The sequence below is a fragment of the Balaenoptera physalus genome (assembly GCF_965194825.1).
Source record: "Balaenoptera physalus genome assembly, chromosome: 9".
Taxonomy (NCBI): Eukaryota; Metazoa; Chordata; class Mammalia; order Artiodactyla; family Balaenopteridae; genus Balaenoptera; species Balaenoptera physalus.
Window position 1 is genome coordinate 26,938,092 of NC_138888.1, and position 27,118 is coordinate 26,965,209.

The 27,118-nt window shown below is 36.3% G+C and overlaps 1 protein-coding gene across 10 annotated transcripts in view; it reads right to left on the reverse strand.

Annotated features, from left to right (window-relative positions):
- PEX7 (peroxisomal biogenesis factor 7) overlaps positions 1–27,118 on the reverse strand; it is a 91,412-nt gene that overhangs the window by 18,737 nt on the left and 45,557 nt on the right. For all 10 annotated transcript variants that reach the window (XR_014267299.1, XR_014267300.1, XR_014267301.1 and 7 more), the window contains exon 9: positions 7,797–7,896. Coding sequence is in view for 5 of the 10 variants with exons in the window: in XM_082474887.1 (XP_082331013.1) it covers positions 7,797–7,896 (100 nt within the window). In the remaining 5 variants the exon portion in view is untranslated. The remainder of the gene's footprint in view (positions 1–7,796; positions 7,897–27,118) is intronic.

A 27,118-nucleotide genomic window follows, 5' to 3' on the forward strand; every position in this document is an offset into this window, starting at 1 on the left:
GATTAAAGGTGAACAGGACACATATATCCTAACTACCAATAATGCTAGCCATCTTCAAAATCTGATTTTCCAACCTCATACCGAGAATTTTAAAATATTTTATCCACTGTCAACCTTTAAACCTGATATCTAAGATTGTGGGAATAGGGATTTTAATCAAAACATGAGCTGAATTTTTAACTGATACCCTAAAATTTTTGTTGTTTCTTTATTATTTTATTTTAATTGAGACAGAACTGCCATATTACATCAGTTCCAGGTATACAGCATAATGATTCTATATGTGTATATATATATATATATATATATATACATACACACACACACACACACACACACACACATATTGCTAATTTTTTTTGCTAAAACATCAATAAAGTCAAATATACTTTTAAAAACACACCTACAGAACTAGTTTAAATCAGAACCAAATCTAAGCATCTTCCACTGAAACAAAATGAAAAGGAGAGTACTTATCTTTGGGAAGGAGAAAGGGGTGTAAGATTTGGGAGGAAACATGAGTGGGCTTTTTTGGATGCTGGTAGTGTGTTCCATACTTAACCTAAATGGTAGTTACACAGGTATAGTTACTTCTTGATAACTTACTGAGTTGCACACTTAAAATATGTGCATTTTCCAATATGGGTGTTACACTTCAAATAAAAATTCCTTAAAAAGGGCTGAAAAGAAACAAGTTAATATGGTATAATAGAGATTCTTTCTAGAGTGACAAAACCATGGGTAATCTTTTTTCTTTCTTCTAAATATAATTTCCCAATTTCATCATGGGGAAAAAAGATAAATTTATTAAACACATAGATGAGATGTCTTGGAATGAACTAATAATGCCTACTTTAAAGGGGATTTAAAAGAGAAATAACTACCTTCCAAAAGGAATGTGTAATGATATATAAACCTGTACCCAGCTTATACATACTAAACTAAATATCCATGAGCATTCAAAAGATCAGAGTTGATACTGCAGAGCACAAAGTCAGGGATTCTAAAAATACATTAATACAGAAAATCCCAATTATACAAATGGACATATTACAGGTCTAGAATCATAAGCCTAAAAACAGAAAAAAAGGTTTCCAATATAGAGATAATAAGGATAAGAAAGAAAAGAGAAAATGCCAGGACTATACAAATCAAGATCAGAGGGAAAAAATTCAAAGAAAATTTTTCTGAAGTGAAAGATGATTTCAGCCTGGTTAACAAGAGGGCACAGAGTATTTCTCAGCAATTATCCTTAAAGAATGACCCCAGACACTTATTTGTCAAGTTTTAAACCTTTAAAGACAAGATCTTACACTCTGTCAAAAAGAAAGAAGGTTATAATACAAGAATGTCTCTGGATCTCATTTTTCAGATCTCTAAGAATGGAGAAGCTAAAAAGAAAATTATAAATATAAAATTATAAATACAAGAAAAATCTCTTTTAAGACAGGGAATATATTAAGACACGGGAGCCCAAAAGTAACATCAGCAAAGTCTCACAGCTGTTAAGATCACCACAAGAGATGACAAGTTTTTGAAAGCAGATGGAAAGGTACTTTCTAAGAGATGAAAGAAAGATACTTTCTAAGAGAATAAACTATGAACAAAGAGTGAAATTAAATTAACATGCAACCAGTAAACCAGAATACATATTTGTGAGAATAAAGGATAAATATTATATGTCAAAAATAACTTAAACTACCAACTATACCAACAAAAGGTTAATGTGGTAGATTTTAAATGGCTACAAATTCTTTGCAGCTCCTCCCAACAAGAGGTGGAGTCTCTCTGTCACTCTCTGAATCTGAGCTGGCCTTGCAACTTGCTTTGACACAGAAGGAATGTTGTGTGACTTCAAAGTCTAGTCCTGAAGACACCTTGCAGCTTTTGCTCTCACCCTCCTGGAAAGCTACAACTGTTAGGTGAAGAAACCTGGACTTATCTAGAGACACATGGATCAGAAGACAACCAGTGCTACACCCTACACATCTATGTGAGGCCATCTTAGACCACCCAGTCCTGGTTAAGCCACCAGATGACTGGAGCCACCTGAGACACCAACAGAGGAACTGCTTGGCTGAGCTCAGCCCAAATTGTTGACTCACAGAACTGTGAGCAAAGAAAATTGTTGCTTAAGCCACTAAATTGTGGGGGAGTTTGTTATATAGCAATAGACAACTGAGATAAAATAAGTGAGAAAAATATAGGGAGATGCACTAAGAACTTGATTCTTATTTCCCCTAGAAGGGAGTTTAATGTTACTTGGTAAAACTATACATTAATAATAAAAATAAATGTTTGGGTTAAAATGTGTTAATGTTAGATATGCTTTTTTAAAAAAAACATATTGGTTGGGATCATGATCTTAGTTTGAAAGGAAAGTTTAAAGCCCAAGACACAGTATAAATAAAATGGAGAACAGGATAAACTAATCACTGAAAATGTTATACAGAGTAACCAAATCCTAGAACTTGGAGTCAGAAAACCTCTTCTTCAAACCCCAAATCTGATAGGTCACTAAATCTTGACCTAGTCTTCTCAAAGTCCCTCACATATCTATCACTTTTAATGTCTTTTAATTTTGGTGTTTAGACCATTTACATTTAATATAATTGTTGAAATGGTTGGATTCAAAGGTTTCCACATATAAGATCATGTCATCTGAGAAAAGATATAATTTTACTTCTTTCTTTCCAATTTAGACGCCTTTTATTTCTTTTCCTCGACTAATTGCTCTGGCTAGGACTTCCAATATTATGTTGAATAGAAGTGGTAGAAGTGAACATCCTTGTCTTATCCCTGATCTTAAAGAAAACGCTTTCAGTCTTTCACCAATGAGTATGATGTTGGCTAAGGATTTTTCTATGTGGCTTTTATTATGTTGAAGTAATTGATTTTTAAAATATTCATCTCCACCATTGGCTTATTAATGATAGCTCTTTTTTAAAAATTTCTTAGAGGTTACCATAGGGTTTACAATATACATCTTGAATTTATCACAATCTACCTTCAAATAGTATTATAGCACTTCACATGTAGTAATGCCTTTACAACAGTATACTTCTAACTCCTCCCTCTCTTCCCTTGTTCTATTATTGTCCTACATTTTACTTTTGCATATATTAAAAACCTTACAATATATTGTACACAAATGTATTGAATACAATACTACTTTTGCTTTAGGCAGTTAATTATTTTTCAGAGTGATAAAATTAACTTAAAAAGTGTCTTGTACATTTACTTCATTTTTGCTATTTCCAGAGGTTTTTTTTCTCTCTCCTTCTTTCCCTCCCTTCCTTCCCTTCCTTTCATTTTCCTTCCCTTTCTCTCCTTCCTTCTTCCTTCCCTCCCTTCCCTCCTCCCTCCCGTCCTCCCTCCCTCCCTTCCTTCCTTCCTTCCTCCCTCCCTCCCTCCTTTTCTCTCTTTCCATAGTTTCATGTTTTGGTCTGGGCTTATTTCTCTGCACAGAACTTCCTTTAACATTTCTTACAGCAGAGATGTGCTCTCAGCTTTCCTTTGTCTGAAAATTTCCTTATTTTCTTTTATATTCAAATGGTACTTTCACTGGGTATACAATTATGGGTTTACAGTTTTTTCATTCAGTACTTTAAAAAGACATTTCATCATCTTCTGGCCTATATGATTTATGACAAGAAGTCTGCTGTAATTCTTATCTCTAGTCTTCTGGATATGTTTCTTTTTTCCTCTGTCTGCCTTTAAAATTTTCTCCTTATCTTTGTTTTTTAGCAGTTTGAATATGGGTATGCCTTGATGTTTTGATTCTTTGTTTAAATCCTGCTTGGGTTTCTCTGGACTTCTTGGATCTGTGGTTTCACAACTTTTACTATTTTGGAAAATTTTCTTTTTTCTTTTTTTTGGCCATGCCACGCAGCTTGCAGGATCTTAGTTCCCCAACCAGGGACTGAACCCGGGTCACAGCAGTGAAATCACTGAGTCCTAACCACTGGACCGCCAGGGAATTCCCTGGAAAATTTTCTTTAAATACTTCTTCCCTATTCTCTCCTTCCTTCTGGACTCCAATCTGATATTTTCCCATAGTTCCTGGATGTTCTGTTCTCTTTTACTTCCCTCATTCTTGTTTTCTCCTATTGTTTCAGCTTGGGTAGTTTCTAGTGACCTATCTCTAAATTTACTGATGAGTATATTGAAGGACTGTATCCCTTGTACTGTACTTCTAAATTTTTTCTATTTTCATTTGATTCTTTCTTATATTTTCATCTCTCTGCTGAAATCCCTCATTTGTTCACACATGTTGTTCACTTTTTCCACTATATCCCTTTCGTATAGCAGCTGTGTCTTCTTCCTGTGCTTTGTCACAGGTAAAATAGTCCTAGTGTCCCATCTCTCCTTAGAGGAAGGGGTCTGTCTCTCTTTGGATTTCAGGCTACTTCTTTTCCCTGCCACCTCAGCTCTCTGATGGGTTCACAAAGTTCTGATTTTATAGTTTATCTGCCTTTCTTCTTATTTTTACAGTGAAAAGATTTTCATCTTTTTACATCTTAGGAAAAATCAGAACTTTTCCCATTCTATCTCTCTTTTTTTAAACAGCTTCACCGAGGTATTGGGTTGGCCAAAAAGTTCATTCAGGTTTTTCAGACACAACTTATGGAAAAACCCAAACGAACTTTTTGGCCAACCCAATATAAATTAAATACCATAAAATTCACCCATTTTAAGTGTACAATTCAATGATTTTTAGTATCATTACACAGCTGTATAACTATTACCACAATCCAGTTTTAGAACATTTCCATCACTCCCTAAAGACCCTTTGTGTTCATCTGCAGATAATTCCCATTCTCAGCTCCTTCCCCAAGTAACCACTAATCTCCTTTCTATCTTTATAGATTTGCATTTTCTGGACATTTTATATAAACAAAATTATACAATATGTAGTCTTTTGTATCTGGCTTCTTTCACTTAGCATAATACTTTGGAGATTCATCCACGTTGTAGCATTGGTATACCACATTTCGTTTATTCATTCACCAGTTGATGGACGTTTGGATTACTTCTACTTTCTGGCTATGAACATTCACATACAAGTCTTTATGTGGACATATATTTTCATTTCTGAGTATATATCTAAGAGTGTAATTGCTGAGGTGTATGGTAAATTTACATTTAACTTTTTAAGAAGCTGTCAAACTTTTCCAAAGTGATGGCAACATTTTATATTCCCACCAGCAGCATGTGTGATTTTCTCCTCCTTGAACTACTATTTTCTTTGAACTTCAAAGATACCATACTTTTATAGTTTTTCTTCTACCTCACTAGTCATTCCTTCTCAATCCCCTTTGCTGGAATTCTCTTCTTTCAGGCTTCTAGCTTTCTCTGAGCCTCTTCTTCCACATATTCTCTCCAGATAATTTCACTCTGCCCCCAAACTTTTAAAGCCATTTATATGCTAAAAATTCCCATATTTGTGTCTCTAGCCCTAAACTCTTCCCTGAGGTGGACAGCCTCTATCAAACTGCCTATCTCCATTTGAATGTCTAACAGGAGACATTTGAAACACAACTCTTGATTGTTCCTATTTGAAGTTCCTTCCTCTTCCCCTATCTCACCTTGTTTTTCAGATCCAAATCCAAATTGATTCTTCTGTTTTTCTCATAGCCTACTTCCAATCCAGCAGCAAATCCTACAATCACTATCTCCAAACTATTAAGTTGATCCATATGAAACATCCAGCAATTTATTCTGAATTTTTCCATCTCTACATCTCTTAGATTTTAAGTCACCATTTTCTTTGGCCTGATTACTCCAAGATACTCCAATATGACTTCCCCGCTTCCAATCATACCTATGGTCTATTCTCCCACAACAGCCAGAATGACCTTTAAAAACACAAATCACTGGACAGCCACGTGCAAAAGAATGAAACTGGACCACTATCTTACACCATACACAAAAATTAACTCTAGTACTTCCCTGGTGGCGCAGTGGTTAAGAATCCACCTGCCAATGCAGGGTACTCGGGTTCGATCCCTGGTCTGGGAAGATTCCACATGCCACGGAGCAACTAAGCCCGTGCACCACAACTACTGAGCTTGCGCTCTAGAGCCCACGAGTCACAACTACTGAGCCCACGTGGCACAACTACTGAAGCCCACATGTTCTAGGGCCTGCGTGCCACAATACTGAAGCCTGTGCACCTAGAGCCCATGCTCCGCAACAAGAGAAGCCACTGCAAAGAGAAGCCCATGCACCGCAACAAAGTGTAGCCCCCGCTCACCAAAACTAGAGAAAGCCCGCGCACAGCAACGAAGACCCAACGCAGCCAAATAATAATAATAATAATAAGCGTTGGTGAGGATGTGGAGAAAAGGGAACCTTTATACACTGTTGGTGGGAATGCAAATTGGTGTAGCCACTATGGAAAAAAATACTGGCGATTCCTCAGAAAATTAAAAATAGAACTACTATATGATCCAGGAATTACACTTCGAGCTACTTATCTGAAGAAAGTGAAAACGCTAATTCGACATTTGGCTCTCTCCAAGACCCGGGTGAGGAACTGCCATGTGTCACGGAGGCACATGTGTTGCCTCAGGCCACAGTCTGGGGATCACAGAGATGGGTTAATAGAAATATATGAGAAGGAAGGTATCTATTTAGGGTCATTTTTGGGGTATTGCCATATTTCAATAGGTACGTTACAACTTTTTTAAATTGGGATAGCAAATGGGTATAATTATTTTATTAAAAAATCATCTATAATAAATGTTTTTCTCAGAAAAAGAACTAGTACATTTAAAGCACATTGTATACACATTAAAGATAATGCCATTTCACCCCTCACTATTTCAATTTGTTCTCTTCTTAGATGCTGTTAAGTCATTTTCAAACAATTATTCAAATGTTAATGAGAATATTCTAATGTCTAATGAAAATATTTTAAACTCAGAATTGTCTTGAACTCCTAAAATAATAAGAAACCCATGTATTCACTTAAACTTAAGAATACAGTATTGAGAAATGTAATTTGTTTTTTGTCTAACTTCTAAAATTTATCAGAAATGCAGAACTTCTTAGTCATACTGTAGAATTTTCACATATTACTTTGTTCCATTGATATGTTGGTGTTTTCACATAGTCTGTATTATAAAGTATCTTATCACTCAACATAGTCCAGTGTTTCTGACCTGAGTTTACAATTTTCAAAACTGAAACTGCTTTTTTAAAAAACCTGAAGAATATTTAAAATCTAAAATATTGACTCTGAAGTCCTCAAGAGAAAAAAAGGGGGGAAATGTGAACTTTAGTAATTAAAACAGTTGCCACTCTCCTCTACTTTGTTCTTCATGTAAAGCCTCTCTTCCGTCGTGGGGTGTGGAGATGAGGGTGACAGTCCTGACAGAGAAATGACCTGCCCGTCATCTCAAATGCTTAGCGGGACAGCTGAATCCAGGACCACATACTCTTGACTCCCACCAACCTCTGGGGACAATCCTTCCTCATTCCATTCTTCTTTTGTTACCCATTGGAAGAGGTCTACAATGTTAAGCACAATACTTTTGGGGAAGTTTCCTTTTCCTCTCAGACAAGTCAATCTCTCAAAAGGAGAGAGGTATGCCAAGTTTCTGGATACCTCTTCTTCCCTAGTATTTCAAATGCTCAAGTTTATACAGCAAAAAAAGATCAGGTTTATTAAGTAAACGTACTTTGCCCTGCCCTAAAGGCAAGACTCTTGCTCATAAAAGCAACACATGCCACATGTAGAGGTATTTGTAAACTGTATGGGTAGAAAAAACATGAGGAGATTGATCCATTACCTGAGTAGGACTCTGAAGACTTAAATCTAAACCGCAAGTAAATTCTGTATGATGTTCCACTGTTTCAAGAAGAGGGTCAGGCTTTGAAAAGTTCCAGAATCTGTGAACATAAAGAAAAAGAAATAATTTAAATATTAAACTACAAAAAATTTTATCTAAGAAAAAATAGATATTTAACATAGCAGATTTCATCAAAACAGGTTCAACCAATTCATAAATGCAGAGCCCCACTACTAATCTACATTTAAAAATCTAATAAAGAAAAAAATGTGCTCTTTTCTACTGTATATAAAAAGACAAAAACCAAATGGAATTATTAATCAATCTACCCTTGCAAAAGTTTATTATATTCCTATTAGCATACTTTGTAGGATGGAAGCCTAACAAGTTTTGGTTGTTTGTTTTTTTTATATAGTACAAGGACATTTGAGATGAGAGACACTAGAGTTTTTTAGCAATTTCTAAAAGCATTCATGGCTATAAAATAAGGATATTGGATTACATGAACTCTAACATTTTGTGTTTTTAAATACTACTTCATTTCTCAACAACTGACATGAAAAGATTGCAGGTTTAATTTACATTTCAACAGCAATTCAAAGTCTTTAAAAAGAATCTGTTCTCTTATGAAAATCTCTGCAATTCTGAAACTACCCTTTTTCTGAGGCACAGCCTTTCTTATAGAGTCCACGTCAATGTAATTTCTAGCGTAAAGAAAAACTGAAATATGTTTTCCTGGGCCAATATTAAGTATTCTATTTATCCTCTATAGACTGGGAGTGGTAATATTTATCATAATATATCTCTGATTTCTACTGCACGGAGAAGAATTTGGCCCTATTTTCAATGCACAAAATAGTACTTTATGTCTAAAGCTTTATTTGCTCATCATCTTTATTATTTGACTCTAAACACACCACAAAAATGGCATATTCAGAATCATAGAGTCATATCCAATTCAGCTTCCCTAATGATCTACGACATGGAACACACTGAAGGTTTAGCAGATCTCTTTGAAAGAGAGTAAATACACAGAACCAACAGTCAGTTTGTTTAACCTGGTGGTATTATTTCCCTAATAAATACAGAGTCGGTCTCATTAAGTTTGAAAAGGATTGTTGCTATGGATAATCCACTGTTGGGTACCAGAGAGACAATGAATAAATAGCTCATTTATCAGATTACTGAAATCTACACAATATTTAAAGAGAGTGATTTTACTTTTGAAAATTTTCCTGTCCAAACAAATGAGGGAACAGGCTGCAGTCTCTCTCAGAAATCATAATAGCGGTCTCCACTGTCTTTGCATATTTGTTCCTTTGGGTCTAGAGACAGAAATTGTACTGAAATCTAATGTTCCAGATTTTGAATAACCAAAAGTAAATATGTAATTGTGTAATTTCATTCCTGAAACATGGTTATTTACTGATTTGCATTATTTGAAACAATAATCAAATGATTTTGTATATACCCACTTTGTTCCAAAAAATATTCAAAATGGTTTTTAAAATATGCATTTAATATGGCAAAAATATGTAAGTTAAAGGAAAAGTAAGGATAGTAAAGTAAATTCAAACCTGCAATGAGACTGGTAAACAAAAATATATTCATGAAGTTGTATATATTTGACAGGGAGGACCTTGAGACGCTAAGCTTTCCATCAGCCAAAGAAGAAAGGGAGACACGATCAGGCCCTGAATTCATAGTGTCTACATCTAAATTGCTCTTGGAAATCTCAGAAGGAAATTCATCCTTGGGAGTTCACAGAGAAGAAACCCTATGCTTAGGTAATGAAGAGCATCCTCAACATCTCTTAAGGAAACACAGAGATGTTGTTTCATGGGCTGTTACTCATGAGTCAATGGCATCACCCCAAAGGGTAGTTTAGCAGAGTCCTTCTATGGGAAGGTCAATTTAATCCAGGTATCAGCTCTCTGACTTCATTTGGGATTTAGATTTTATTTCAGTAGAATGGGTTACTCTTTAGACAAACCATAAAGACTGGTTTCTTTTAGAATTTTTTAGGGATAATAAAAAGCAACAAGGATTCATTTATACCCTCCTGACAAGTTCCTAGAAAACAGTTTTTATTGTTATTTTAAGCCAGTTAAAGGATAAGGCTGCACTGAGGACAGGAGAGGTGGGCCTTATGAAAATCAGGTTACCTAATGAGGACACAAGTGTGAAACCATCCAACTTTAGCTTGAATAAGTGTGATAGGGAAAGTCACACATGCAGGAGAGCTGAAATTCTACTCAAAAAGTCAATTTGAATTTGCGCTAATACATAGCTTAATGGGCAGTCACAGCCCCACCCAGTTCCACACCACAGATTCATACCATCCTAATTTTAACACAGGAAAAACTATCAAGTATTTATCTGCATTTTGCAAAAAAAACTCATCAAACAAAATGCATGCTAAAACTCTAAGGTTAGTATTTGGTGAAGGGAGGGCTAGTCTAGTGAATGCCATAAAAGCGCTACTGGTTATGATACCATTTCATAGCTCTGATAGAAACTATGTAATATACAAAGTGTATATTATGCTGCAAAAATGATGGGAGGTTCATTCCCAGCAGAATAGCTGACTAGGTGCCTAGACCAACACTCTTACTGAAAAAAACCAAAATCCTACATAATACAGAAAAACAAACACCACAAAAACTTCACAGAAGCATCAGTGAGGAACACACAGGTAAAAACTATGTGAACACTGAAACCCAGAGGAGGACATGGAACATGAATCCAGCTGTTGCCTTAGAGGGTGTGTGAAATAGGGAGAAGCCGAGCTTCAATTTTCTCAACCTCAAAGGGAGGAGCCAGGAAAACCAGAAAAAGCAATATTAATATTAATAATTTTCAGTAAATTAAAACGTCTTATCAAAAAATATCAAGTTGAATACAGTAAATTGCATAAGCTAAATAAGTTGAGAAAACCAAAAGCTGAGCACTATGACTATAAACTAAATTTGTTTTTTAATCATAAATGGCCTTTTCAATAAATAACAAAAGAAATGTATGTCTTTCTTTCCTCATTCCCACCCTCCAAGGGCAACCACTGTTAACAGTTTGACATGTACACTGCCAGAATTTTTTTATCTATCTCCGTTCAAGTTCCAACAGGAAGGGGTGAACTGTAAGGAGGAGGCGAGTTTTTCTCCAGGTTTTCTCATGATTGCAATTAAGGGAGTGGGCAAGGTCTCTCCCTGCAATCTTCCTCTGGACTCTAGGGCCCCAAAAGTTCTATATATCCGAGAGCCTTCATGCACCTACCACACAAGTAAAGTAGGTTCCTTTTAATATGGGAGAAGTCAGGCTACATATATCATTAAGTGGTCAAATAAGGCACATTATTTTTAAGTGAAATGTTTGTTTTGGTCCAGCACATATACTACTTGGTGCCTTTTTGTCTCTTTGCTGATGAAATCACTGACTATTTAAGCTCTCTCATGGGAAGTAAATATACTGGACAGGCCTCCAATGATTAAAAATATTACAGAACTGTAGGGACATTTTTCATTTAAATTGGAGATGGAAAGAGAGAAAAATTCATCATAGCACAATGTCTTGGCTGAGTTCCTTTTTGCCTTCTGACTGCACAATTCTTGAACAAAGCAAGCATGTAGCACTGTGTCAAATAAAACACCAAAATTATTTCAAAAATTAAGCTGAAATTACTTTTTACTTGATTAAAATGTAATTTGAAATCTCTATACCAATGCTTTTGAAATTAAGCCTACAGGTGAATTCAGCAGAGGGTTTAAAATATTTTTCAAAGTTCTTCCTTTTTCTTTCCTGTTTTCAACTTGAGTTAGTTATTAACTCTTTGTGAGTCTTTCCTAACTACAAGAAAAAGGTGGGGAAATGTTCTGGCAACTTTTCAATGTCTTACATGTACATTAATTTAAATTAGTTCTTAATTAGTAATCAGATAGTAATTGTGAGGTTTTTGTTTTCACACTGCTCATAATTTAATTTTTTAGGGATCAGAAGGCATTTTAGGTCCTTTATTAGTAACTCATAGTCATCTTAGTGTTTTTGAAATTTTAAGCAAATTGCACCATTGTTAATTCCCTCTGTTTGCACTATTTGGGTCCAGCACTCTAAAGAGTGATGAGCAAAAATGTAACAACAGCTTCTTTCCTCATTATTTAATTACTTATTCATTCAACAATTTATAAGCCCTAGAATGTGTGAGGTATAAGCACCAGAAGCAAGAGAGACCTGGCCTCAGCCCTTCCACAGCTCACAGGCCAGTGGGGTAGACTGACATTTTTTTTTTAATCACAAAAACACAAATGTAATTGCAGTTGACAAATGCCCCAAAAGACAACGCAGAAGGATGTAAGAATGAACTCCCAAGGAAGTGACACTGAGCTGAAATCTGAAGGTTGAGGAGTTAGCCAGGTGGAAAGCAGAGAAAGCAGCTTGGATTTAAGGTGGTAACAGTGAAGATTAAGAAAGGTTCATGGATTGGAGATAAATTTAGGCAGAAGAATCCATAGGCCAGAAGAAATCAAGAATGATTCCCATGTTTCTGGCTTCTATCATAATACTTACAATGCTTCCATGCATTTACTTACTTACAGATCTATTTTCCTCTAATAGGCACTAAGCTCCTTGAATTCAGGGACAGTATCATATTTGTATCTCTTACGTGTATAAAAGTATCTGTCTGACACATGGACATCCAAAGAATATTTCATGAATGGATGAATAAAAAAATTAAGTGAGGATATTAAGGACAAGATAGATAACTAAGGCCAACCTCACAAATAAGGTAACTTTTAAATCACCTTTTGATGTGGTTCCCAAATGATGGACCAAAAACTCCTTATACCAGACATTCAGAAAATACACATTCCCCAGCTTTGCTGAGGAATTTTTTCCTGAAAATTCCAATTGACTGGGTCTGAAAGGAATCCAGAAAGCTTTTCGCAGGGAATGTTGATGCTCAGCCAGCTAGGTTTGGGAATCACCATCCAAAGCAGTACTTCTCAAACTTAACTTATTTCAAGATACAGATCTGATAAATTCCCATTAGAAACAGTAGTGATTTCAGGCAGAAGGTGAGGCCAATAGGGCAGTGGTTCTCAACCTTGACTATACTGGAATCAACTGAGAAACTTAAAAAAAATACTGACCTGTGACCACTATTCCTAGAAATCCTGATTTAATTGGCCTGGGGTGCACCACCGGCTTCGGGAGGTGCAAACATTCTCCAAGTGATTGTAATGTGCAGCCCAGGTTGAGAACGTCTGACCTCCGTGGGGGGGCATTACCCATTAATTGAGAAGCACTGATCTAGACCAGTGGCTCTCAAACTTAAGTTTGCATTAGAGTCACCTGGAGGGCTTGTTAAAACCAGATTCAGAAGTTCTGGAGTGTGGCTTGAGAATTTGCTTCAGAAACAAGTTCCCAGGTGAAGCTGATATTGCTGGTCTTAAGCCCACACTTTGAGAATCACTGATCACTGGTGGTTAACAAATTACTGGGAAGAATTTATTAATAACCTGTTAGTGTATTAACAGCTGTTAGTTCCAGCTTACCAATAATAAAGAACAAAGACGATCCAAAACTGACTCCTCCACTTTACCCAATCCATCCTCAGCAACAAAGACTGACACAGTTTACACAGTGCTTTCTCATTCTCTTGTTCTGCTTTTGATCAGCACAAAAACTTTTCAAAGTAGATATACAGGGTATAATTATTCTCACTTCAGAGATGAGGAGAATATGGTCAAAGGAATTAAGCAATTCATGGTGACATAACTAATTAACGGCAGCCCTAAGGCACGAGACACTACTGGCTTCAAGTCCAGTACATTCTACCGAAAGATGCTCCCATTCCCTTTTTCTCTAGGCCTGGGCCATGCCAGGGAATCTGGAATATAGCTGGGAAGGATCTGGGACTCTTCAGGTGGTTTTGATTAACATCCTGAAAATTCAAATGAACTGGACCAAGTCAGGCTTCCCCCAAACTCCTCAAACTCCATAGAAAATTTCATAAACCAAAGCCCACACCAAGACTCCATTAGCCTGCCAATTTACATTCAAAACCAATACCCCAAGGAAATCATGAATTGGAATAAATCTGCATTCCCATGGCAAGAAGCATAGGAATCTTCCTTTCTCTCTTCTAATATTTTTGTATGTGCACTTACTGCATCCTCTCATCTACCTTGCTGTCTCTTCCTAACTTAGGTATCACTCAACTGATCAGCTCTTTTTGTAACCTCAGAGATCCCCATCCTTTTGAAGTCACAACCCCCTGAGTAGAACACATGAAATCATGGCCTTATTATTTTATCATCTGTATCACTTTTGGAGGGGATTAAAAAAACAGAAATTGTAGACTATCAAAACAATTTTTTAAAGAGGTAAACTTTCATTAATTAATTCAAAAATGCTTATTGAGTGCTAATGCTCATTTTATTTGAATGATTAGACTGGAGAGTTATTTGTGTTTTTTGTTTGTTTTTGGAACTGGTAATAACAAAATAAAGTTTAAAACAGAAAAATACTAATTGCCTGCTAAATGAAGAATATATGATTAATTTTGAAGAATTACTTAACAATTTTCACAGATGACTTTTAGAACACTGAATTACAGATACCCGGAAACCATACCATATTTACAAACTTTCAGGGTTAAATATGATAAAATTCTAGACTTAAGCTTCTTTATCCAAATGAATTAATAATAATATTTCAATTAAGACTTTAATTAGATCAGTATTTTAGATGGGCTGACTCTACTTCATCACAATAAACATTAAGCCCAGGAACCATACACCACAAAGCCTAGAGTACTTTGGCAAATTAAAGAAAACCATTAGCTGATGGAAGGCTTGTTCTGGAAGTATTTATGGCTGCGATCCACAGGGATGCAGATGACTTTCCGAAGAATGCCACACCTCAACAAGAGGAGATAAAGGAAAAAAGAAAAACTCACACTGGGTTTGTTTACTGCTTACTGGTCCAAACTGAGGAACCATGAAATAATTTCGCAGTAAAGTTCCAAACAAATATCTGACTACAAAAGAAACTAACTAAAAAAGAAATGGTAAGAACGCTATCTACTCGTGAAGTAGTATCAGTATCTCAGGGAGAAGAATAGTCTAGGTACATCTCAACTGTAACTGGTGCCAACATGTGACTACCTGGAGCAGAAGAGCATTTCACAGAAGTACAGACGATGACGTGATTAACATGATCAGGTGAGGCTGCAGTAGAACCTCACTCCACACCTCAGTGCTGAAGAACATTCAACTCACAGCAGCTGCCTGCCTGTGCTCTGGTCATTGATTAGCTCTATCACCATGAAATACTTAATGTCTTCACCTCAGCAGCTAAGCATTTGTGAATAAACCCACTCGGGTTATCAGGCTGTGAAATGTCTGCACAGATTACAAGGATCTCCTTTGTTGAACAACTCTCTCCTCAGAGGAGGATGGATACAGTGAAGGGGGTGAGGGGAAGAACACAGACACGAATAAGGGTGGGACAGAGAAAAACAGAGACAGACCAGACCAAGTAATTCTGTTTCTTTTCTGGTGATTGGACATGAAAGCTTAAGGGAAAAACAGAAAAAAAAAAAAAAAAAAATCAGTCTGCAGAAAGAGGAGGAATGATGAAGCAGGCATTTGGAGTAAAGCAGTTTCAGTACTTTCCTTAGGTTCTGCTACACGCCTACCCTTGGACTCTGAGGGATCCCATATTTTGAGAAATATTCCCCTTTTCTATTGAAGCTAGTTCAAGATGGTTACTGTTTTACACACACATGCGCGCGCACACACACACGATCTAATAGTGAAGAAAGAAAAGGGACGCTGCTGAGTTTTGTTTAAGATGAAAACAGATTAATAATTGGTTTTTATTCTCCATATAGTTCATTCTATTAGGTCAAATCTCTAAGAATTCAGTTTTAGAACATTCAGTATTCCCACATTGTACCCTGGGGTTTCAGGACAGCCCTCAAGGGAGAATTATTTATCCCTGAGTTCTCAGGGGACAGAGTAAACTACTAACAGCTGACAGGTAGTACCCCATTGATCTAAATAAAGAGACTGACTATGCATGCAAGTCACTAAGAGAGGAAAACACTGAGGTTCCCTGCTCTATGACTTTTTAAAAAAAACCGTAACTGCACAGATTAGAGTCCATTACTTCTACAAGGTTCATGACAAAGAGCAGCCGCTGCCTGCTGTACCTCCTCAGCCCTTCACCTCAGAGGCAATCACTTTAAATTCTTTTAGCTGTTTCTTCTGATATTTTAGTCCATATTTTCTAAATAATACGCACACAGAATTCATTGATTATTTTCATTTTCAGATTTTATCTTCCGACTTCCTACTGCTGAAGATGAGGCAAAGCAACATTTACATTAGATGCTGTATAAATATATACAGCAAAATCCACTCAGTTGCCTTTTGACACTGCACAACAGACTTTTTAAATTATAATGCAAATTAACTGACAAAATCCATAAATTTTCTGTTGGAACTAATCAGCACAATTCGGAGTTCAAAGCGGTGACTTCTACTGCATTAAGCTAAGGCTTAACATTCCTCACTCCTTTTATTTATTTATTTATTTTTACAGTTTCCCAGAGTGGCCTTTTTTTTTTAAACATCTTTATTGGAGTATAATTGCTTTACAATGTTGTGTTAGTTTCTGCTGTATAACAAAGTGAATCGGCTATATGTATACATATATCCCCATATCCCTTCCCTCTTGCGTCTCCCTCCCACCCTCCCTATCCCACCCCTCTAGGTGGTCACACAGCACCAAGCTGATCTCCCTGTGCTATGCGGCTGCTTCCCACTAGCTATCTATTTTACATTTGGTAGTGTCTATATGTCTATGCCACTCTCTCACTTCGTCCCAGCTTACCCTTCCCCTCCCCATGTCCTCAAGTCCATTCTCTACATCTGCATCTTTATTCCTGTCCTGCCCCTAGGTTCTTCAGAACCATTTTTTTTTTTTTTAGATTCCATATATGTGTGTTAGCATACGGTATTTGTTTTTCTCTTTCTGACTTACTTCACTCTGTATGACAGACTCTAGGTCCATCCACCTCACTACAAATAACTCAAATTCATTTCCTTTTATGGCTGAGTCATATTCCATTGTGTATATGTGCCACATCTTCTTTATCCATTCATCTGTCGATGGACACTTAGGTTGCTTCCATGTCCTGGCTATTGTAAATAGTGTTGCAATGAACATTGTGGTACATGACTCTTTTTGAATTATGGTTTTCTCAGGGTATATGCCCAGTAGTGGGATTGCTGGGTCATATGGTGGTTCTATTTTTAGTTTTTTAAGGAACCTCCATACTGTTCTCCATAGCAGCTGTATCAGTTTACATCCCCACTAACAGTGCAAGAGGGTTCCCTTTTCTCCACACCCTCTCCAGCATTTACTGTTTGTAGATTTTTTGATGATGGCCATTGTGACCAGCGTCCTCACTCCTTTTAGATCTATTTCTTCATGTGCTTGCATTAGGTTTTGAATTAGACATGGATTTGATGTGATTCTTAAAGAAAAATGTTAGTACTAAATAATTCTGAAAAATGTTCTGCAGTTATAAATCAAGGTATTTAAAATCCAAAGTCTTACACATTTTTTCTAATTAATGTATGTGGTTTCATTTTATAGGAAATTATTTTCATTTTTCACCTGGCATTTAACTAGCAAAGTTATGCTTCACTTCATCAAAAGATATTTCCAGTATGAGAATAATTACCTTAAGAATTTTCTAATTTAAACAAGTCAAATGGAAAAAATCTTTGGGGACATATCAACGAACTTGGGAGTTACTGGTTCATACCTACAAATATCTTAACCATTAGGAATATAAAGCTTAAAGAGATTTAACAGCAAAGTGCATGTTACAATTGATTGTAGAAAAAAATAAAAATATCTTTCTGTAACTTTAGTTAACAATTAGGATACCAATAAAAGATTCCAAGTTTTGTTCAACAGTAAAATTTTGCAATCTAGTCATTACTGACTTAAATACAAGAGAACAGCAAGTTTTCTCCTTGAAAAATATCATTTTATCTCAGTAGGACTTTCCGTTTTAAATTTGGTTTTATTAATTACTACTTCAAACATAATTAAAGTGAAAACCTCATTTAAATACAATCTTTTGCAGGGTTTTAAGATCAGAGTGACCAAAGGAGATCATAAATTTTCATATAATTTAAATTCACTTATATTTATAAACAATTATTTAGTATATCCATGCCCCGGATGCCAGGGACAAAACAAGGAAACAGATAAGTCCTACCCTGTAATCAGGCAACATGCTTTATTAACATATTTGGTACTAAAATATCCTTGCAAGAATTAAACAAAGGTGTGAATGCAAATGTTCTCATTGTTAAAAAAGAAACCAAAGACGACTACATTAAGATGCTTTCTTAATATCAGTGATGAGGTTTACTGAACCTTTGCTACAAAGCAAAAAATGTGATAGAGTTACAAAGACATTTGTATCTAAGATCTCTGAAAGGCATGGAACATTAAACAACTCTTGGATCATTTTAAGACTACAGTGGTAGTTCCCACAAATATTAACAGTTAGTATCATATCATTAGCCACACAACTTCTTGTGGTTTGAAGAACAAATGTAGAGGAATTAAAAGCAACTATCTTAAAAGATGAAGTAAAATGATCATTTGAAGCCTGCATAGGCGCTCACATTCAGCCACATTTCTTATCTATTTACTTTAACTGACCTTTTTTTGTGAGTAAGGGGGACTAGGTAAAGTTGAAATGAAAGGTTTGTGAGACAGAGTACATATTCAGCTATACTATCTGTTTACTTTGGCTGACCTTTTTTTATGGGGAAGGGGAAGAAAAAGAAGTATCTGCTCGTGGAAATCTCTGTGCTAATAATCATAAGGATCAAAAAAAGCCCATCATGCACACCAAAGTAAAGACACTTACTGTATAAAGGCAAATCCCACGAGAGTAAATGTGACAAAGATAAAAGGTATTTCTGTGTCTGCTGCTTTGTTAGGCTTCTAAATTTACTACAATCCACCTAAAGGCCATTTTCACACTTATGCAACATAATAAAGCTATTTATCTTATTTTACAAATTAAACATTATAATTAAATATCACATTTAATAATTAATTTAAAGGTATTGATAGTAAGAAACATTTTCAGCATCTTATTTTACATGAGCAAATACAGCTTATTTTTCTCTCAAATGTTTTTATTTTAATTACCAACCCACAGAAAAATTCAAAGAATAATATACTGAACATCCATATACCCTTCATCTAGATTTACCAGTTGTTAAAATTTTGCCACATTTGCTTTATCTTTCTCTCTCTACACATACGCATATAAAATAATATCTGCTGAGCTATCTAAAAATAAACTACAGACAACATGACTTAAGTCTTTTAGTGATTCTGCTTGTTTTCAGCAATTTCGATCAGAAATATAAGAGCCCTAGGCTTACAAGATGTTTTCAGGTATCAAGTAACATAAAAAGACTGGAAATAGAAGATCTAGGTTCAAGTTGGCTCTATGTGACATCAGCCAGTCTTTCTCTCTCTCTGAGTCAACTGTCTTCTGTATAAAATGAGCACACGCCCCACAGTAGTGTTGTGTGAAAATATAAGTTAGACCCAGGTAACCAAAACTAAGAAGTGAAATGTAAGAACAGATATTGATGTGGAAGGATTTTTGGCATAATAAAGACTCATCTCCTCTTGGCCCTATCCCACTCAGTGTTCTGACTGCCTGAAATCCAATCCAATCGGGGCACTTCTGACACTGGAGGAAGGGGAGTCAATTCCTAACTGTAGGGACTGTCATTGCCACTGCAGGACCTTATGCCTGGTCCCTGCCCACCAAATGCCAGTATTGTCTTCCACCATTGCCACAAAATCAAATATGTCCCCACTAAGAACTACTGAAGGTGTAACTTAAAGTGTAACTAGGAAAACATACACGTTAAGCCTTAAGCCCTTTTACCTCCATATAAATAAATGGGTAAGAACGTTCTTCTAGAAGCCCATGGAGACAATGTGAAAGTTCTAGAAATCTAAGATGCACTGAAGGGAAAAAACATTCTGCCAAGGGGGCAGAAAGCCCCTGAAAGGAGAGGAGGTAGAGAATGCTTACGTAAAGTTTACCTGGTGTATACCTTTCCTTTCCAGACATTTTTCAATGAAAATGTAGATATATGCACATATAATTAGAGAATTTTTTAAAAAATCAATAATTATTAAGATAGCAAGCATCTAGGTCTAGGGCCAGCCCCAGCAGAGTGCTGGAGCCAGCTCATTCTGGCTTGTGAGAGCTGGATGCGCACATCTCTTCCCGACCCCATGTTTACTGACATCATAACACACAGGTAGCTTGATACTGCCCTGGTGGGGGTATTGACACCACTGAACTCCTATCTCAAACATTACACATCAGGCTCCCCCCACCCACCTAAAGAGCTGGTTGTTAAATATCTATCAGCACGGGCTTCCCTGGTGGTGCAGTGGTTGAGAGTCTGCCTGCCGGTGCAGCGGACACGGGTTCGAGCCCTGGTCTGGGAGGATCCCACATGCCGCGGAGCAACTGGGCCCGTGAGCCACGGCTGCTGAGCCTGTGCGTCTGGAGCCTGTGCTCCCAACAGGAGAGGCCACGATAGTGAGAGGCCCGCGCACCGCGATGAAGAGTGGCCCCCGCTCACCACAACTGGAGAAAGCCCTCGCACAGAAGCGAAGACCCAACACAGCCAAAAATAAATAAATAAGTAAGTAAATTAAAAAAAAAAAAATATCTATCAGCACACCACTGGTCAGCCCTCACTGTGTTTTATGTTGAATAATAAATTGTTAATAAACTCAAATGGTGTCATTATCAGATCTACACACAAGAGAAGCATTGATAAAATACTCTTACCTTGTATTTATATTTTTAGAACTCAGAGCTAGAACTATGAATGTAAAAGTTATGTACTGGAGAACATGCTGACAACAAGTTTCACACTGTCACTAAGAAACTGAACTCCAAGGAGGCAGGGGCCAACAAAAGGCCAGGTTGAGGCTGCCTGTTTCGTTGTCGTAAAATAAAAATTATCTTACCCTTGAAGACTAGAGCTGAAATGGGCCTCAACCACACAGAGATGCTCTTCTGTCACCATCCATTCTGGCGATAATAATAATGACTATAGTAGCAAACACTTATATAGCATTTACTATGTGCCAGAATTTGTGTATATTAACTCACCTAATCCTCACAGCAATCTTAATGCAGTAGGTACTATCGTTATCTCCATTTTACAGATGAGGACATTGAGCCACACAGTTTTAAAATAACTTGTTCAAGCTTATACAGAGAGTTAAAGGCAGTCTGGCTTCATAGTCTGTGGCCATAACTCCTGTGTTACCCGGGAATGTGCCAACCCACAGTTAGTCCCTTCAACATGTATCTTTCACTACCCCACATCTATTTTTGTGACTACATATCTCCCACTACGCCAACACAACTGACATACTCGGGGTTCCTTTGTGTGCTTCTATTTCTCTTTAAGCCTTTGCTTTTATCATTTCCTCAGCAAGATATTCCAAACTGTCTACCACAATGGCTGACAGATAACAGCCATTCTGTAAAATATGCCTGAATTTTAAAGCAGAGTACAGTTGTACCATTTTATATCCAAAAAGGAGCTTAACAGTTGAGTTGGAAACATTAAAATTGCTGGTATGGGCAAAGAGTTTCACATCATACAAGCTGTAGATGAGTACAGTTTGAAAACATGGGAATTAAAATTCACTTCATATTTTTCTTGCCAAGAAAAAAATCTGTAAGTCTAAAAAAAAACCCTGCTATTTGGTTTATTATTACCAAAGACCACTGATTTTAAAATGTTTTAAAGGTTAGAATATTTATAAAAGTATCATGAAACAGAAAAGTGTTACTCTGTTTGAGGCTAAGCTAATTGTTTTAGCTTTAGCAATTTATGAAAGCTATATCTTTATCTGAGAAATATTTGCTACAACATGGAAAAGACAAAATATTCTTCCTAATGAAGAAACATAATTATAGCAGCTTTTATTTTTATTTGGCTTGTTGATTTCTGCCTGTGTTTATGAAATGATCTACTTGGTATAAAACCAAACACTAGCATTTAGAACTCAAACCATACCTAGGTGTGGCTGGTACAGCAAACACGGCTTGACAGAAGAAGCAGTAACCTAATGGAAAGTACATCAGAAGAAAGATAATATGCTAAAACCTATGGTGATAACATTCATAAAAGAATGGAAACAATCCACTCCGAAATATTTTAAATTTAGTACTATCTTCAGTGAAGTTTAGAGAGAACCAGTGTCTATTTTTACAGAATATATTGCCCATCAGCTGAAGAGAGTTCTGATATTTTTTCCAAAAGGTTGGAGTTTTTATTTAACCTAAATCATACAAAATAATTTCAAATCTGTTTTATACATTACTTTCTAGATCTTTATTACTTACTTGATGAAGCATAATGAACTACTATACAGGTAAAGGACTTAAAGATTTTCCCTATTAGATATGATAATATATCCATGTAAAAAAATATGGAACTTGCAATTTATAAAACTAAAATATCCATCATAGTGTCGGTTTTGATATAATGCCCACCATATAAACTATTTTAAAAGCTTAAAAAACTAAACAAAATATAAATTAGCAAGTAAATGAAAACTTATATTTGAAGAGTTTACGTTACAAAAACTAGCCATACAGAATCTAGAGTGATATCTGTATAATTATCAGTGCTAAAAACTAAACAGGTTACTGTTGGTCTTATGTCTCAAATCTTTTTTGTTCTAAAATAATTTTTCTGCCACTAAAAATATCATCAATCCACTGAGATTTAAAATTCTTCAGAGGATAAATTTAACTCGTATCACATGGTGTAAAAATCTACCCAAAATGCACCTTTTCTGACCTTTCTAACGAGTGGTCACCACACAAAAGTAATGAGAGACTAAACTCACACAAGGCATTAGTACAATTAAAAGTCGTATCTTCAACATGTGATGAGTTACAAATATGCATACAAATACACATACATTCAAAAATTAAAGTTTTTCAAATCATTTTGTTTTCTTTTTTCTATTCATTTTCCTTTGCATAAGAAAGTCTTTTGATAATCCTACATTGGAATATACGATTAGTAGCCCCAGTTACATTTAGTATGAAGGTGGAACAGTAATAGTAGCTAGAATGTATGTTAAAATTAAAATCCTATTTCTGGAAGTAAAATGATGTCGCTTCTATATACTGCCAGTGAAGCAATTTGGTTTAAGTTTTCTTACTCCACTTCAGACTGGGAAAATGTTTACCAATTTTGTAGGAAAAAAGGAGAACTCCAGGTTTCAGACTTGACTAGAGATACTGTTCTCATTAACTGAGACAAATAATGTAGATAAATAAGCAAGCCTTGCAGAGGGAAGGAAGGGAAGAAATAAAGAGCTCAGTGTGAGATGCTTGTTTGGACACTAGGTGCCTGCATCCAGCATAGAGCTGAATAAGCACGCCTGAAGCCCTCAACAGAGGTCAGAGCTGGAAAAGCGGGGTGGGCATTATCACTTAGAATGGACATGTAAAAAAGTACTAAGCCAGAGTCTGCCAAGTTTAAGGGGGAGAGAAAGAGATTCCATGATGAAGTACAAAAAGGAAGGGTCAGGGAGGATGAGAAAAAAAAAAAAGAAGAAGAAGAAGAACATGGAATCCCTGGGGTAAGGAGTTTCAAGAAGGAAGGTGTGATCAACAATTTGAAATACAGCAGCGAGGTCCAGTACGACAGGTGCTGACAAGTGGACTGGATGTGGTATTACTGAGGTCAATGATGGCTTTTGCCAGAACAATTTCAGTAAAGAAGTGTGGCTAAAGCCAGCTGTGGGCTTAGGAGTAAATGGACATATAGCCATAAGTGCCTAGGACTATACGCTTTCAAGGGTCTACAAAAATGTCTAAGAGCTGAAAATTAAAATCAATTTTTAATTAAATGTATATAAATTAACATTATTAACTGGTAAGTTTTGTATTAAACATTTCATTCCATTTGAAAACAATTTTTAAGTTAGAGTTTTTTACTTCACAAAAATTCCTAAGTAAGCATAATAATTGCCAAGAAATCATAATCAATCGTAAGTGAGCCACTCATTGCCAAATGACTTCAAAAGCCGAAGTACAAAAATCTTTTCAAGATAATTAGCCCTGTTTAATCAGTGATGTGGATCCATTTTACAGATTCAAATGATATGGGGTAAGACCTCCAGGCAGAGCACCCTGGGACTGCAGAGCTTTTATGGCCTTGGTGAATGGAGCGTAAGGCGACACTAAAAGCTTGGCTAAGAAGGAAAGAAAAGTTAAAGGAAAATACAGGATAAAGGAAGAAGTTACAGGCTGAGGAGAAAGTCAGTAGAGAGCTGGAGACTGAGGATATAACAGAGAGAATAGGTAATTTAATGGAACAAAGTGCTGAAGGACACAGACGTGTATGGGGTTAAGAGCACTCACGTGCAAGGCTTCTGAATAGCACAGGAGGAACGGATAGGTATAGCTTTAAATAAGTTTACAGGCTTGCAGTGAAAATAGATAATCTGCGCTTGCATCCTACAATTATTTTTTTTTTTAAAGAGAGATAAGGTTGTTTGCTGAAAGTGCAGGGAATAGGGCTGGGGGGATGGTGGCTTGAGAAGAGAAGCAAAGGTTGGAAACCGAGATAAAGAAATAGCACAGTATTTTCAAGTATGTTCTCTTACGCAGTTCTTATGATCACCTTGCAAGCTTATGAGGACAGATATTACTAATTCCATTTTACATAGTAAAGAAACCTGAACTCTAAGTTATATAGAAAAATTGCCTATTTGAAGTCTTTTTCAACTATGTTTAAGATCTCATATTACCTAATTATAATCTCAATTTTTCCAAATGCTTACAAATCTAGCTCTGATGCTTTTGATCTTGTAGTATGTCATAGAACCATGACCTAAGCCATCTCTCTCTCCCCAGAAGCACTAAACATCTATCCCCCAATCTCCAGTCTTGCTCAGAATTCAGGAAAGAATCAAAGCCTCATTCTTAAAAGTGGAGAGAAAAAAATCTATAAAAATACTGAATCACTATGTTGTACACCTGAAACTAATATAATATTATAAATCAACTATACTTCAATAAAAAGTGAAGGGAATATTAAGACGCTGAGCCAAAAATTGTAATGATTTCTGAGCATAGTTAGGTACCTACAAGATTTTAGAGTACTGAAGTTTGCATTCAAAAGCCCAGTTTTAACATATTCCCGAGTTAAACCTACATCAACAAAGGTAAGGCGTCTCCCAACTGGGTGTTTTAGGATACTTAAGTATATAGATAAAACAGGGAGTGGTCAGTAGAATTAAGATCATAATGACAATTCTGAAAAGAAAGAATAAGTAGTCACTAGGTTTTCCCCTTTAGTTAGAAACAGAACAGTGAAATGGATTTAAGACGTCAAAAGATTAATGCTCCCACCTCAGTTGTCAAGACTTTGGCAATCAGCTTTAAACACCAGAAAAGACTTTGAAATCCGAGAACTAGATTCTATATTCGGAAATCCCTTTTGAGCCCACAGGTGACACTATGTAAGAGAGAAGATTCCAAGTTCACTCTTCATCTTGCTCAGCCTACCTGGAGGATCTCACATTACTGATCCACACCAGATCCACATCTGGTTGACATCCTCGCCAGCAGTTTCTCTGACATACTGCATGTTCTGGGGTCTCCTCCTGTTTTGGGTGGGCTGTTCCCTTCTTCCTTCCAACATTAATTCCCTCCTGAAGATAGTTTTTTGTTTTGTTTTGTTTTTGTTTTTTTGCTTTTCCTTCTCTAAACTTATCACCCTTTGATTGATGCATTCCTATGGACCAAACCATCAGTAAGTTAATGGTCTTCAAAGCCATATTTACAGCGCTAACCTCCAGCCAATGATCTAGCTCCAGAGATGCACTTTGGAAAAGATTGGGGTGGGTGGTGAACAACTGATAAGTTTTCCTCCTGTCTGCCAGGTTGCCGTTTTTTGGCTCCCAGGCTAAAAATTCTATAATCACTCCATACTATTTTATACAGACTATTAAAGAAAAAAACTGGTTATGGTACCCTTTTAATTGAGAGCTGGAAGACAGTGTGATTATATTTCCCAGTTTGTCTGCCTGCTTGTATTGGATCAGACAAAAAAACCAAGTTAGAGCATGTAATTTCTCCCAAGGCATTGTTTTAATTTATTGTTAGAATTACATTCTACACTAACAAAGTTACATAGCTTCTGCCATATCAAATACTGACTCAGAAGTAAAGGGGAGAGGAATTCTGGGTAGTTTAAAGCAATGAGGCCATGTACATCCAAACCTCTTAGTGTATCCTCACAAAAACCAATACAGAACAACAAAAAGAACAAATAAAACTCAGGCTTCAACACATCCAAACTTGTAATTACATGTAAAAAAACAAAACAAAACAAAAAATCCCCCAGAATCCCAATGTGCATTCTCCCATGTTCCAGATCTAAGCTTTATTGGACAGCAAGGGCAATTTAGGAAAAACTGAATAGAACAGGGAAGAGCTAGGATAAGGTCTAAAACTGATTTAGAGCCACCACCAGAAAGAAAAAGCCCATCCTATGGGTGAAAATACTGAAAAAAGCCTAGCATAGAATAGAGTACAGATTTTAAAGTACATAGGACACAAGGAGCTATTTTAGGAAGTTAATAGTTTAAAGGGAAAAGAGGATTAAAAGGAAGGAAAGATACTAATCCCAAACCATCAATCATGTACATGGATATGCAGAAACACATAAAGTCTTGATCTATTTTTTAAAAAACATAAAAATAAAATGGATACCATAAACTCAAACATTTCACCTGACAAAAGACCACCTCAAAAAAATAAATAGCAAAGTGTAAGAAAAACTGTAATATAACATTCTAAACTGAATATCGCTAAACAAGCATCTGGGGACAGGAAGGAAAAATAATTGACCTAGATCAGTGTAGTATAATAAGAAATATATTTGATCTTGGTCCGCAGTTCCTGGCACAGAGCTCCTAAAACCCCTGGAAGTTCCTGAATGATAGGAATGTCTTCTGTTATTCATAAGGAGTCCCTTTGGAACACACCTGAGTTTATGCTAATGAGGTGACTTAGGATGGAGTCCTTACATAGTCTCATGTGATTAGAGGGCTGGAATTTTCAGCTCCATCCACTGAACTCCCAGAGAAGAGGGAGGGCTGGAAATTAAGCTCTATAAAAACTCTTGAACAAGATT